Source organism: Lemur catta, chromosome 18 (assembly GCF_020740605.2).
Source record: "Lemur catta isolate mLemCat1 chromosome 18, mLemCat1.pri, whole genome shotgun sequence".
NCBI classification, from domain to species: Eukaryota; Metazoa; Chordata; class Mammalia; order Primates; family Lemuridae; genus Lemur; species Lemur catta.
The window spans coordinates 44,202,775-44,214,812 of record NC_059145.1 but is presented as its reverse complement, the minus strand read 5'-3'; the positions used below and the strand labels follow the sequence as shown (position 1 = coordinate 44,214,812).

Genomic DNA, 12,038 nt, shown 5'->3' with positions numbered 1-12,038 from the left:
AACCCTATCCAGAGAAAAGACCAGAAGGAAATGCAATCAAAATAAAACAGCAATTGTCTTTGGGTACCGGGACCATGGGAGGACTCTGCTCCTTTTTAACATATCTGTATTTTCACAATATCTCTAGTGTATGTGTTATTTAACTTTCTACAAGAAAAGAGCAACTGTCTCTTGCTTTTCTGCGTAGAAGCGTGAAGAGGATTCCGTGATCACCTCACGTCCCCCTGAGTGTCCCAGCGTGGACACGCGCTGGCACTGGAGGCCCTGCTTGGACCAGCCTCACTTCCTCTCTTCTTTGACTCTTTGCTTCCACGGTGTCTTTCCTTCCTCTCCCTATTTGATACTGAGGTTCATGGATATGTGTTGTTTTCCGGATAGTTTCCTCCCTTCAAATCCTCCATCTGGGATTAAATAATAATGAATCATAACAATGGTGATCAGAGTAACAATTGCAATATAATAATACAAGCGGGGACCTTTGGCCCAGGTTGAGTAACTAAGTTGGTTTATTCTGCGTCCCGCATTGCATGAAGCAAATTTTTGTCCTTTTCCATCTGGAGCTGTCAAGCGGTGAGATAATCAACAGGATTGAGTGAAGCAGCAAACAGAAAAGCATCTTCACTCATAAGACGCAACTGGTGAGTGTTACGGGGACCACTCGGGTGGCTACAGCTTGCAACCGTCTAGCCAGTGCGCCAGGGTGTCGGAATACTTGCAGAAATGGGACCAGGTGGGCCTGCGGAGAGGAAGGCAGAGAGAGTGAACGGGAGGGGCTCCAGCCCAAGCATTTACACTGCAGGGCTGGCCCCTGGAGCGATTGAGTTTGCCACCCCTGCTGTGGGCACGACTCTGAAGGCTTTCGTACACCTCCAGGGCCATGTCCCCAATGAATGCCGGTGCTTCCCCCACCCTGGTGCCCACAGAACCATGACGCCATTCCAAAAACCCTGCATGGTGAGACGGGGAGGCTGAGCTGTGAACCCTGAAATTCTCCCCCAGCACTGCAAGGGAATCATCATTAGCTTCTCCAAAGTGAGCTTCAGAAATGTTCTGTGACTTGCCCGAGGTCATGTGCTGAGTCCTTGGCAGACCCGAGGGCTAAGAGCAGAACCGTTAGGGCCACCTTCACCTTTCCATGTGCCTGCTTCTCTCCTCACCCTCCAAAACTCTTTCCAACTCCTCCCTCCACCCCGCCTGGCTCAGCAGGACTGAGTTTCTCTAACCTTTTCTCCTGGTGCCCCTAAAAGTGATTCTCCTGTTCCCAGTCCCTGTGCCGGCACCCACCCCTCAGCCTCTCCTCTGGCTACTGACAGGCTGGGGGAAGCACCAGCAGCTGTAGGACATCAGAAATCCTGTCTGGTCAGCCCCACCCAGCTGGGCGGGCCTCCCTGGGTCCTCCAGGGTAGGGGGTCCTGTAGTGCAAACTGGCCCTTCATAGCTATATAGCAGCAGGGAAAATAAATATAAAAGTATGGCAGTTTTCAGAAATCCCAAGGCTCTGCATGTCCCCAGGGCAGACATTGCAGAAGGGACTCCTGGGGACTTCCAGGGTCTTGGTCTTCTCCTTTCCCGTGTGTCCCAACCCACAGAGCTGCCCCATCTGAGCTTTGGAAAAGACGTGGCTGCCCATTAGCTTAATAAGAGCTCACCACACTGGGAACCTGGGTGGGTAAGAAGGCCTTGGTCAGCCTGGCTTCACATCTCTCTACTTAGAGCCATACAGCAAGGCTGACATTAGCTCATTAGTGCTTACCCTAGGGGGTCAAACAAGCTTCCAAAGTGACTTGGAAAGTCAAGACCATGTATGAAAGGTATTTCAAACACTCCGAAAACAGTTAACGTTAATAAGGGACTTTTATTTTAAAATGCGATCTGTTAAATTAGTGGTGAAAATAGGTTAATGACCAAGTGGTGCTGGGACCAGTGACAAGCCATTTGAAAAATATAGAGCTGGACCCCTAGCTCACTTTTTATATCAAAATAAGTTCCAAGAGGGACTTATTTTAATCATAAAAACATGAAATCATAAAAATTTTATTTTTTAATTCATCAAAAATTTAATGTAGGGCTTATTTTGTATCAACACTGTACTAATACAGAGGAAAACATGGCTCAACTTATTGACAATCTTGGAGTGTAAGAAACCTTTCTAAGAAGGAGATTTTGTATAAACCCAGAAGCCATAAAAGATCAAGGAATCTGATTCTGTGCAACTGTAAAACTCTTGTAGGATGAAAATACTATTTAAAAAAGTCAAAATACAAATAAGAAACCTGAAAAAATAGTTCACACAGATATGATGAACAAAGTTCTAATAAACCTAATTTATAAAGGACACATAAAAAAGTCAATGAGAAGAAAAAAACATCAATCCCGTAGCAAAATGGGCTAAGAATGAGTAAGCAGTTTTCAGAAAAATGGCCAATAATCACATGAAAAGATGCTCAACTTCTTTTGTAATTTAAAAATGCAAAGCAAAACAGAATGGTATGATTTTATATCTCCCAATTTCCCAAAACTGCATAAATTTTTGACACCCCAGGCTGGTGGGCTAAGGGGACACAGGACCCCTCGTGCAGTGTGGCTGAAGGTGCCCCTTCTCCAAACGACAATTTAGCAACTACCCTAAATGCACTGATTAGTCCCAACAGATCCCCTTCAAAGGATTTCCCTAAGGATACACTTGAAGGAACATAAAAGTTCCAAAAGCAAGACACTTACTATAGAATTGTAACATCATCAGCAGCAACAACAAAAATGGGAACAACCTAAATGTTCATCAGTAGGGGACTGGCAGATAAATTACTTGCAGCATCTATACAGTGGGGTACACTAAACAGCTGTTACAGAGACTGTAGAGACCTTAAAGTAGGCCAAGTTTCATGAGCTCTATTAATAAGAAAAAAAAACAATGTGCAGGTCAGTGTTTACACTGGGATTCCATATGTATTTAAAAATATTTGTGCATACATTTTTCTCTGATTTATAAGATATATTAATAGTGGTAACCTTCTGGAGGCTGCTAAGAGGAAAAAATTTATTTTTCATTTTAAAAATAATAAACAATAAATTTTAAAAATAAAAATGTTATGAATGGCTTCTGGATAATAGCCCCAAATGCAGCGTTATCTTTTCAACCAGCATTTAGGGGGCAACCGTTATGTGCCAGGCACAAAGCCAGATGATGGAGATACAAAAGCAAGAAAAACAATCTCTGAATTTGGTTCCAAAATACCTTAAAGAGACTGAAAGAAAAAAAAAAAAGCAACAACGAAAAGGCCTAACGTCTGAGAAAGACACACTCCTGTGCCAGATCCTAGACGGGTTCCCCACTGCCTAGACAGCTCATGGGTTATGATAGGGAACACCACCACCTAGGCTTTCCCCATGAAATGAGTCCACTTGCAGGTCTCTCCCTCCCACTGTCTGACCCTCTCGGAAACCCTGAGTCTGGTCCCACAGGAGCTCTGAACAGCTGTCCTTTGGTTGCTTTCTATACAGCCAGAGCACAGATCTTCTGTGACAACCATCCTCATCTCTTTGAGTAGCCTGGGGATAGCTGAGGCTTAGAATAGCACAGACCCAGGATTGATCCTACTGCTGTGGCCATGGGTAAGTTATTCTCTGTGCCTCAGTTTCCTCACGTTAAAAATGAAGATAAGAATATTCAATACAGAGGGATTTGTGAGGATATTAAGTGATGATGTGTATGTAAACATACAAAGTCTATACACTAAAGCAGTCAAGAGATTGTAGCTATCATTAAAGGATTTTCTCTATTGTAAGATATCTTCTCTTTTAAGATTCATCAATAATTTAACCTTTGGGAGAGGATACATTGATTGCAAAGTAAAGACTAATTTCAGAAATATTAAGATAGGAAAAATGGTACCATCAGAATTAAGGAAATATGACACTGTTTATAGATCTAACTGGACACTACGATGCCCAGAATCACCCAGGCAGGCAATCATGAGATGTGGGATAGGGAGAAAAAAGGCAGGGAAAGGTGTCAATTTGTGGTGGTAAGTGTCCCCTGGATGGTGCAGGGCTGCCATGATAAATGGCATAGATGGAGGTGGTGGCAGTACATGCTGAAAATGAGGGTTTCCGTGTACTCTATTGGTTCAGCCTATCAGAAAGAGCCAAACACTCACACCAGCAAAATCTCCAAACTGGAAATTGGGCCAAGAGATGAGCCACCAGTCCACCCCGAAATGGACATCTGAGAGAAGGGTTTGGCTATCACCCAAGTAACAGTGACCAGAGATAAGAAAAAGCCTGTTGCAATCTATTTGGCAAATACTGAATATAGGTAAATCTGTCCTTATTCAAGGAATAGTAAAGAAAATAAAACTAATATGGCACCTATGAGGAAATACCACAAGAAGAAAAGGGGGCATCATAATAAAATTTAGAGGAACATTTTTCTGAAAATAATATACTACAGGATCTAGAAGTAAGTTTCATAAAATTGATATCCTCAATAAGATGAAATCAGCCATGACCTCTGGATAAAGTACTGGGAGAGAAGAGAGGTTTAAAAAGACAACAGTTTGAATTTTAAAAGGAAGCTGGATAAGCTAACACAGAACTGCCAAAAAAAAAAAAAAACACTAAAAATGTAATAACCAAAATTAAACACCCAATTCATGTTTAAAAACCTTTAACAAACTATAAATATAAAGAAACATTCTTAATCTGATTAAGAATATCTCAGAAAACTTGAAGAAAACATCACATGTAATGATAAAATGTTGAACTTCTTACCTGCGCTATTAGGAATGAGACAAAGGTGCCACTATCATCACTTCTATTAAACATGTATGGCAATCCTAGCCAATGCAATAAAGTAAGAAAAAGGGTGTTGTAGAGCCAAATATGAAAGGTAAAACAATAAAACTTTTAGAAAAAAAGGACAATATCCTCATGACCAAGGACTAGGCAAATATTTGTTAAAGATAACCATAAAGGGCAAGTAGTAATAAATTAGACTACATTAAGCCTAACAACTTCTGTTTATCAACAGCATGAAAGATATTTGCAATACACGTACGCAACAAAAAATATTTACTCAGAATATATAAATATCTCTTACAAATTAATAAGAAAAAGACAGCACAATAGCAAAACTGACAAAAGATTTGAACAGGCATTTCAGATAAAAGGACATCTAAATTGCCAATAAACATTTGAAAAGGTGCTCCACCTCAGTCATCAGGGACATGCAAAGTAAAACCATAATGCAATACCCTACACAGTCATAAGCATAAGTTAGAAAATACCAAGCACTGTTGAGAGTGGGGAGCAACTAAAACCCGTAACTGCTGACGGCAGTATAAACTGATAAAAATCTCTTTAGAAAATCTGAAAATATGCATATCTTACGGCCAGAAATTTTATTCCTCACTATAATCAATGGAAAGCCATTTATATATTCACCAAAAGATAAGTATAGAATGTTCATGGGTAGCACTGAAAAAGTAGAAACTACTCGAATGCCTACCAATAAAAGAATAGATAAATAAGTGTGGTGTATTCATACAATAGAATACTATACAACAATGAAAATGGATGAATTACAACTACACACAATAACATGAACAAATATAATGTTGAGTGAAAGAAGTCAGATACAAGCCCACATGTAAATTTTCGAATGCTTCCCTAAACAAATATCTGATTAAAGAGGAAATCAGAGTTGCAGTTATTTTGGATGGCAATTATACAATAATTAGTTAATATAGCTGATATATAAAGAGTTCTTTCAAATTAATATGATGACTTGAATTAAAAAAATAGGCAAAGGACAGGGACGGAAAAAAAAAGCATGAAATAATATCTATAACAAAAATAGGGGAAAATGCCCTAATGGGATAGTATAAAGACAAAAGAAGACAAAATTGTTACTCATCCTTCAAATGGCAAAGGTTTTGTGACTGATGAAGGTACAGTAAATAGGCATTTCATTAAACTCTTTATAGAAATAGAAATTGGGACCTGGCATGGTGGCTCGTGCCTGTAATCCTAGCACTATGGGAAGGCAAGGCAGGAGGATTGCTTGAGGTTAAGAGATTGAGACCAGCCTGGGCAAGAGCAAGACCAGTCTCTACAAAAAATAGAAAAATTAGCCAGGTATGGTGGTGCATGTCTGTAGTCCCAGCTACTTGGGAGGCTGACACAGGAGGATCGCTTGAGCCCAGGAGAGTTTGAGGTGCTGTGAGCTATGATGATGTCACTGTACTCTAGCCAGGGCAACACAGTGAGACCCTGTCTCAAAAAAAAGGAAAAAATAAATAGAAATCGGTACAAGTCTGCCAGAGAGTCATTTCACCACATGCATCAAGAACCTTAAAAGTATACAAAAACCTTGTAAGAGTTTAATCAGAGATGATTATAAAAATGCAGATATTATTACAATAAACACAGAAATTTGTTTCAAACTCAATACAATCTGTCTGATAATTATTTCCGTCCTTCCATGGCCCTGGGATCGTGGAACTCGATAGTGTCCTGCTACTTGCCTTGGTGTGGGAGCCCATGAGTTCGGGACTACAGCTGTGCAGCAGCCAAGATTTGGCCAAGATCAAGAGTAAAGATAATGGGCGAAGGCCATTGATACAGGCTATATAAAAATGTACACTTACCATGATCCCATCCCATCTTTCCCTTTTACAATTGTCTTGACACATTCAATTGTCTTCTGCAAATTCTGGTTCAGTAAATCTGTGGAGAAAATAAAGTGGAATATACCACACCACCATGTGACAGCGAAGCTAGCGTGATGTCAGGGAAGGTACAGGGTACTCCCACACGCAAGGCTTTGTGTAATTGCAAGAGGAAATCTATCCCTAGATTTTTCTCAGACAACCCTAGCAGGTAGCAGATGTAGTCATCTTTTCCCAAATTCATTGATTTTTTTTCTTGTAATTCTCATAATAAGTTTTCCATTAAGACATATGTGTGTATTGACTATTCTGTTCTGAGCGATATAAGAAGCAGTGAAGATACAAAGGCGAACACGATAAACCCCAAACTGATCCCTGTCACCACAAAGCCTGCGATCTGGAAGGGGGTAGAGTCACGGGAAATTATATTAAATAATACACTGGATACCTAGGATGATGGGAGGATGCAGCTTGATGAAGGAGCATTTAGTAGGGGCACCTAACTCAGACTTGAAGTGTCAGGGAAGGTTACTGGGCAAAGAGACATCTAAAGGAGCAGGTAAGTAAAGGAGACCGAGGGAGTCACAGGAGGAAAATTGTCCAGGCACAGGGAACAGCACGTGGGAAAGCCCAGCAGTGCCTCTGAGCAACCAACAAGTCTATGCTCTCATCCTTCCATTCCCTCCTCAGAATGTGGAACCCAAGACCTCCCACTTGTTGTGCTACCCTCCTTCTTATCCACGCTAGTCTCCCCTTTCTCTAATCTAGTCTGATTGCTTTTCCTTAAAAAGTCACTTCAGTGCCCCCTGGTTGCCTGTAAAACAGAACTCCAAATCCTCGGTTTAGTCCAGTGGTGTCCAATATGCTTTCCCACTTCTATAAACCTACCTCCTATTGCTTCCCTCTCCGAGCCCATGGGAGGCACGTCACAGGCAGGAGACACAGATAGTGCCCACCCTGAAGGTGGCTGCTCTGCCCACGACACCCACAGCTTAGGGATCATAGGCAGTTTCTCTCCAGGACTTTGTTCATGCTTACCTCCCAGCCTGGATCTGCTCATCCAAGCAGCACAGTCCGTAAAAGTCTGCCACTGACGACCTACCCCACCATCTCCCCTCTTCTGAATAAAATGCCACTTTGATTCAGTACTTACCTGTTACATACATACATATATCCTAATCCCCATCTACCTTGTAAATTCTTCAGACAGAGGGAAGTTGTATTTGTCAAGCACCAGGCAGTATCCCAGACACTGTGCTCGACACTTGACATACATGACAGTGCACCAATAACTCATAAAAGCCTTGTGAGATAGATATTGTTATTATCTCCATCTTACAGATAAGAAAACTGAGCCTCAAAGCCCAGAGCTTGTAAGAAGTGGCGCCAAGATTCCGTGTGGCCTCAAAGCCTGTGCTATTTCTGTTCCTCGCTTTGCCTGACAGGAGAAGTATATGATTCCTCTGAGCTGCCCGCAGCACCTAGCTCAGGGTCTAGTACCTCCACGTGGTGACTTGTCTCCTTGTGAATCTGATCGGCTTGCGGTTGTGAATTCCCAAGGAAGGCTGTTTTCTCCCTCTACTTGGAATCTTTTCGCTTTGGGGATTTTCTAGCTCATCCCTATCCCCTGACCATGCAGGCCTTCCGTGTCTCAGCTTTCCGTGGAGGTCTCCATTGCACCTCCTCACCTCGCTCAGGCTCTGCAGACACTGTGGCCATTACACCTGTGCACTGGGCTGCAGAGAATCCCTGATGCCTCACGATCATTATCTGCTTCAGTCCTCACGCACATGTCTGGATTCTCGCTCCCCTTTCTACCCTCTAGGGATTTCCCTTCCTTCCTTGCCAACTCAGCCAGGCACTTTAAAAGATGTGGGTGTTTTTTATTTTCTTTTTTACATTCCACCTAGTAGGAGAGTTTTTCAGGATCTCTAGCCCACCATATTTTCATCACAACACCCACTACTAACTCTATTACAGATAGATAATCGTGTGTCTCTCCCATTGGATTCTGAAGATACGTGTGTGTGTGTGTCTGTGTGCATATTCATATGAAATATAAATTATGAGCCTACTGTGTTTCTCTTTTTGCCTTGGCTACCAGGAAGCTCAGGGTAACACTGAATATTTCACCATTCTATTTAAATTCAAATTAATTAATGTAATTGATTTCAAATGTGATTAAATTATACTGTTAATGTATCTGTCTCCCCAACTAGATTATGATTGTTGTAATTCACTATGTGCCCTGCATGACATTTTACACACATTATCCCATTTAATGCTCACGGCAACCCTAAGAGTTAGTTAATATTGTCCCCACTTCACAGACAGGGAAGCTCCAGGAAGTGACTTGCACAAGCTCATGTGGCTCCTAATGGGAGCGGCTGGGATTCCTGCCAGGTTCCTGCCAGGTTCCTGTGCCGTTTCCTCCTACTTTGCAGTCCTGCCTCTCCTTGAATCCAGGGGCTTTCTTACTCCTCTCTGGACTCCCAAGGCCAATCATGGAACCCAACACAAGGCAGGTGGTCCCCAGGCCACAGGAGAAGGCTGCAAGCCTTCGCCTCACCCTCTCCACCCTGTCTCCTAAAGACCCAGCTCAGAAGCCACAGGCTCTAGGACAGTTCTCACCCATCAAGGTGGAGGGAGGACTGCTCAGTAGGGAGGCCCTGAAGATGCTGGGATGCTTAGTCCTCCTTCTGCAGACAGACAGCCTCCGGCATCAGGGAGACCTGGCCCGGCTGCGCAGCCCCTTGGTTTAGCCCAACCTGGGAGCCAAGTGCTTGGGTTTGCCTCTCAGCTCTACCACTCACTAGCTGTGTGGCCTTGGGCATGTACTCACCCTCTCAGGGCCTCAGTTTCCCCATTTAGAAAATGAGGATAATAACAGTACCCACGTCATGAGGGTCATTATGAACATTAGATGACTTAATACCTGTCAAGGGCTTAGAAGAGTACCTGGCAGTTAACAAGCACTAGATTGACAACTCCAAAAGGCCTGGCACCTAGAGGGTGCTCAATAAATGCTCCTGGAATGAGTGAATCCTGGACAACTGCCTCCTCTTGACCACAGGTACTTGGGACCCCTAAGAGCAGTAGGCAAGGTCTCCCTAGGATGACCTGCTCCTGTCTCCTCCTAGTGACCACTCTGCCTGTCCAAGTGGCAGCATCTGCCCCCTTGCAGAAGGGAGTGGTGGCTAAGCGTGGGTGAAATCAGGCCCACCCTTCAGGCTGAGACAGGCTCTGATGCCTGCAGCTCCTCTCAACATCCCAGCACCTTCTCTGCCCATCTGGATGTGGGTCTCCATCACTAGCTTACCTGACTCACCACAGCCCTTTCTCACTGTCCACCCTGGCAGTGCCACGCTCAGCCTTCCTGGGACACCTCCCTCGATACAGCTTAGCCCAGCTCCTGCCAGGCCCTCCTCCTGCCTCTTCCAAACTCGTAAACTCTGGCCATTGGGAAGGCAGACCTCTGAGGACAGTGCCACAGCCTCCAGTGCCCCAGCGTGGGATGGAAGGAGGGGACATACCGGAGCATTCCATGTGGCAGCGGCTCCTGCCGTGGCCACACCAGTCATTGCTGCGGATCTGAAAGAGGCCGAAGCCAGTGTAGCCTTCATTTGCGTTCTCATAGACGGCCGTGGGGTTGAACTTGCTCTCAAAATAAGCCAGGCACACCCCTAAGAAAGAACAGGAGGTGTGTGGCTCTCAGGAGAGCTGGAGTTGGGGGTGCCTGGGCCGGGGATGGAGGGCAAGGAGGTGAGTGGGGGCGTGCTGAGAGGGCCTACTCACAGTTTTCAAGGCTGTAGCCCTCATAATAACTCAGGCCTCCATGGTGGAGCTTCTTAGCCACTGTGCAACGCCCCAAGATGCGAGCACCACTTGAAACGACCAGGCAGCCAATGAGGGAGAGAACCACAGATGCCTTCATCTTCTCCAGGTGCTCGGCAGCACAGGGCAATGGTGGCCAGGTGAGTGGGCGGAGTCACAGATAATTCCCACCAAGATCACGGGGACACTGGTCCTCTGAAGGAAGAGAAGGGCACTGTGGGGCAGGGGTGTGCAGTAGAGCGTGTTCAGGAAAATGGGAGTCTCGCCTGGCATAACCATGATACTTCTTCCCATCCTAATTCTCTGCTCCAGGTCACTGCAAACCTGGGATACCTGAGGCCCTGCCTCTTCTCCTATTTTCCAGGGCAACTGCACTCTCGAATTCCCCGCTGTCCACCACCACCACTTCTCTCCCTCCAGCAAAACCCACTGGCTTCTTCTTGGTTTGTATCTCACTCATTTCACGTTGAAGCAATTGTAAGTTAGGACATCTCTTCTTCCCAGCATTCCCATGGCCCCTAACACTCCATCAGTGTACATCAACTGGCCAATCAACTGCACCTTCCTGTCTGTCACCATTCACAGGCGTACGCATATCCTCCAGGCTACATTCACCTACACCAGGGGTTCTCCACCTTGGCACTTGGGCTGGAAAATTCTTTGCTCTGGGGATTGTCCTGTGCATTGAAATTGTTTAGGAACATACCTGATCTCTAGATGCCAGTAACTCTGCCTCCACAGTTGTGACAAACAGAAATGTCCCAAACAAGACAGAATTGCCCCCTGTTAAGAACCATTGACCTAGACAAAATGTCTAACTTGAGCAAAGGAAAGGAAGTACAGCTGCAGACATGACCATCACGCCAAATGCAAACTCCAGCAGGGCCTGGTGTATAAGAGCTCAGACTTGGGAACCAGATCGCCTGGGTCCACATCCCAGCTTTACCCCTCCATGGCCAGAGTATCAGTGATCCCAGCAGAGATCTTACACAAGTTACTCAACTTCTCTGTGCCTCAGTTTCCTCATCTCTAACAGAGATTCAAATAGTACTAATTGTGTTGATCTCAAGACTAAATGAGTTAAATGTGCAAAGCACTAGGTCTCCTATGGATACTTGCTGTTCTGATCTCTGGCTGCACTCCATGTCCTTAGCTTAAGAACTGAATTTCAGCACATAGGGGGAAAGTCGATGTTTTCATCTCAACAGATCAAACAATATTTTCAGGCCCTGTCTCAACTCATAAAAGGCATGCTGAGTCCTGTCACCTTCCCTCCTCTCCAGCAGCCAGTTCAGCAGGGAGTGATGTCTGCTGTTCTTCCAAAACCTACCCACCTTCCTCCATCTCTTCTGCCATCATCCTGGTCCAGACCACCACCATCTCTGACCACGGTAGAGGTTTTCTGACTATATTCCCCTCTGACATACTCCCCTAGATCTATTCTCCACACAGCAGCTAGAAGGGCCTTTTCAAAAGCTTGTATCTAGTACATCACTCACCTGCGATGGATTCCCCTTGCAGGATAAGATCCCAACT

At 44.5% G+C, this 12,038-nt stretch overlaps 1 protein-coding gene across 1 annotated transcript; it reads right to left on the bottom strand.

Annotated features, from left to right (window-relative positions):
* Nucleotides 1-448: 448 nt before the first annotated feature.
* Nucleotides 449-10,662, bottom strand: LYZL4 (lysozyme like 4). The gene is made up of 4 exons (XM_045530425.1): nt 10,464-10,662; nt 10,202-10,351; nt 6,648-6,726; nt 449-736 (listed from the first exon to the last, which is right to left on the bottom strand). The coding sequence occupies exons 1-4, from the start codon at nt 10,600-10,602 to the stop codon at nt 667-669; spliced, it is 438 nt and encodes a 145-aa protein (XP_045386381.1). The 5' UTR covers nt 10,603-10,662; the 3' UTR covers nt 449-666.
* Between the last annotated feature and the right edge of the window lie 1,376 nt (nt 10,663-12,038).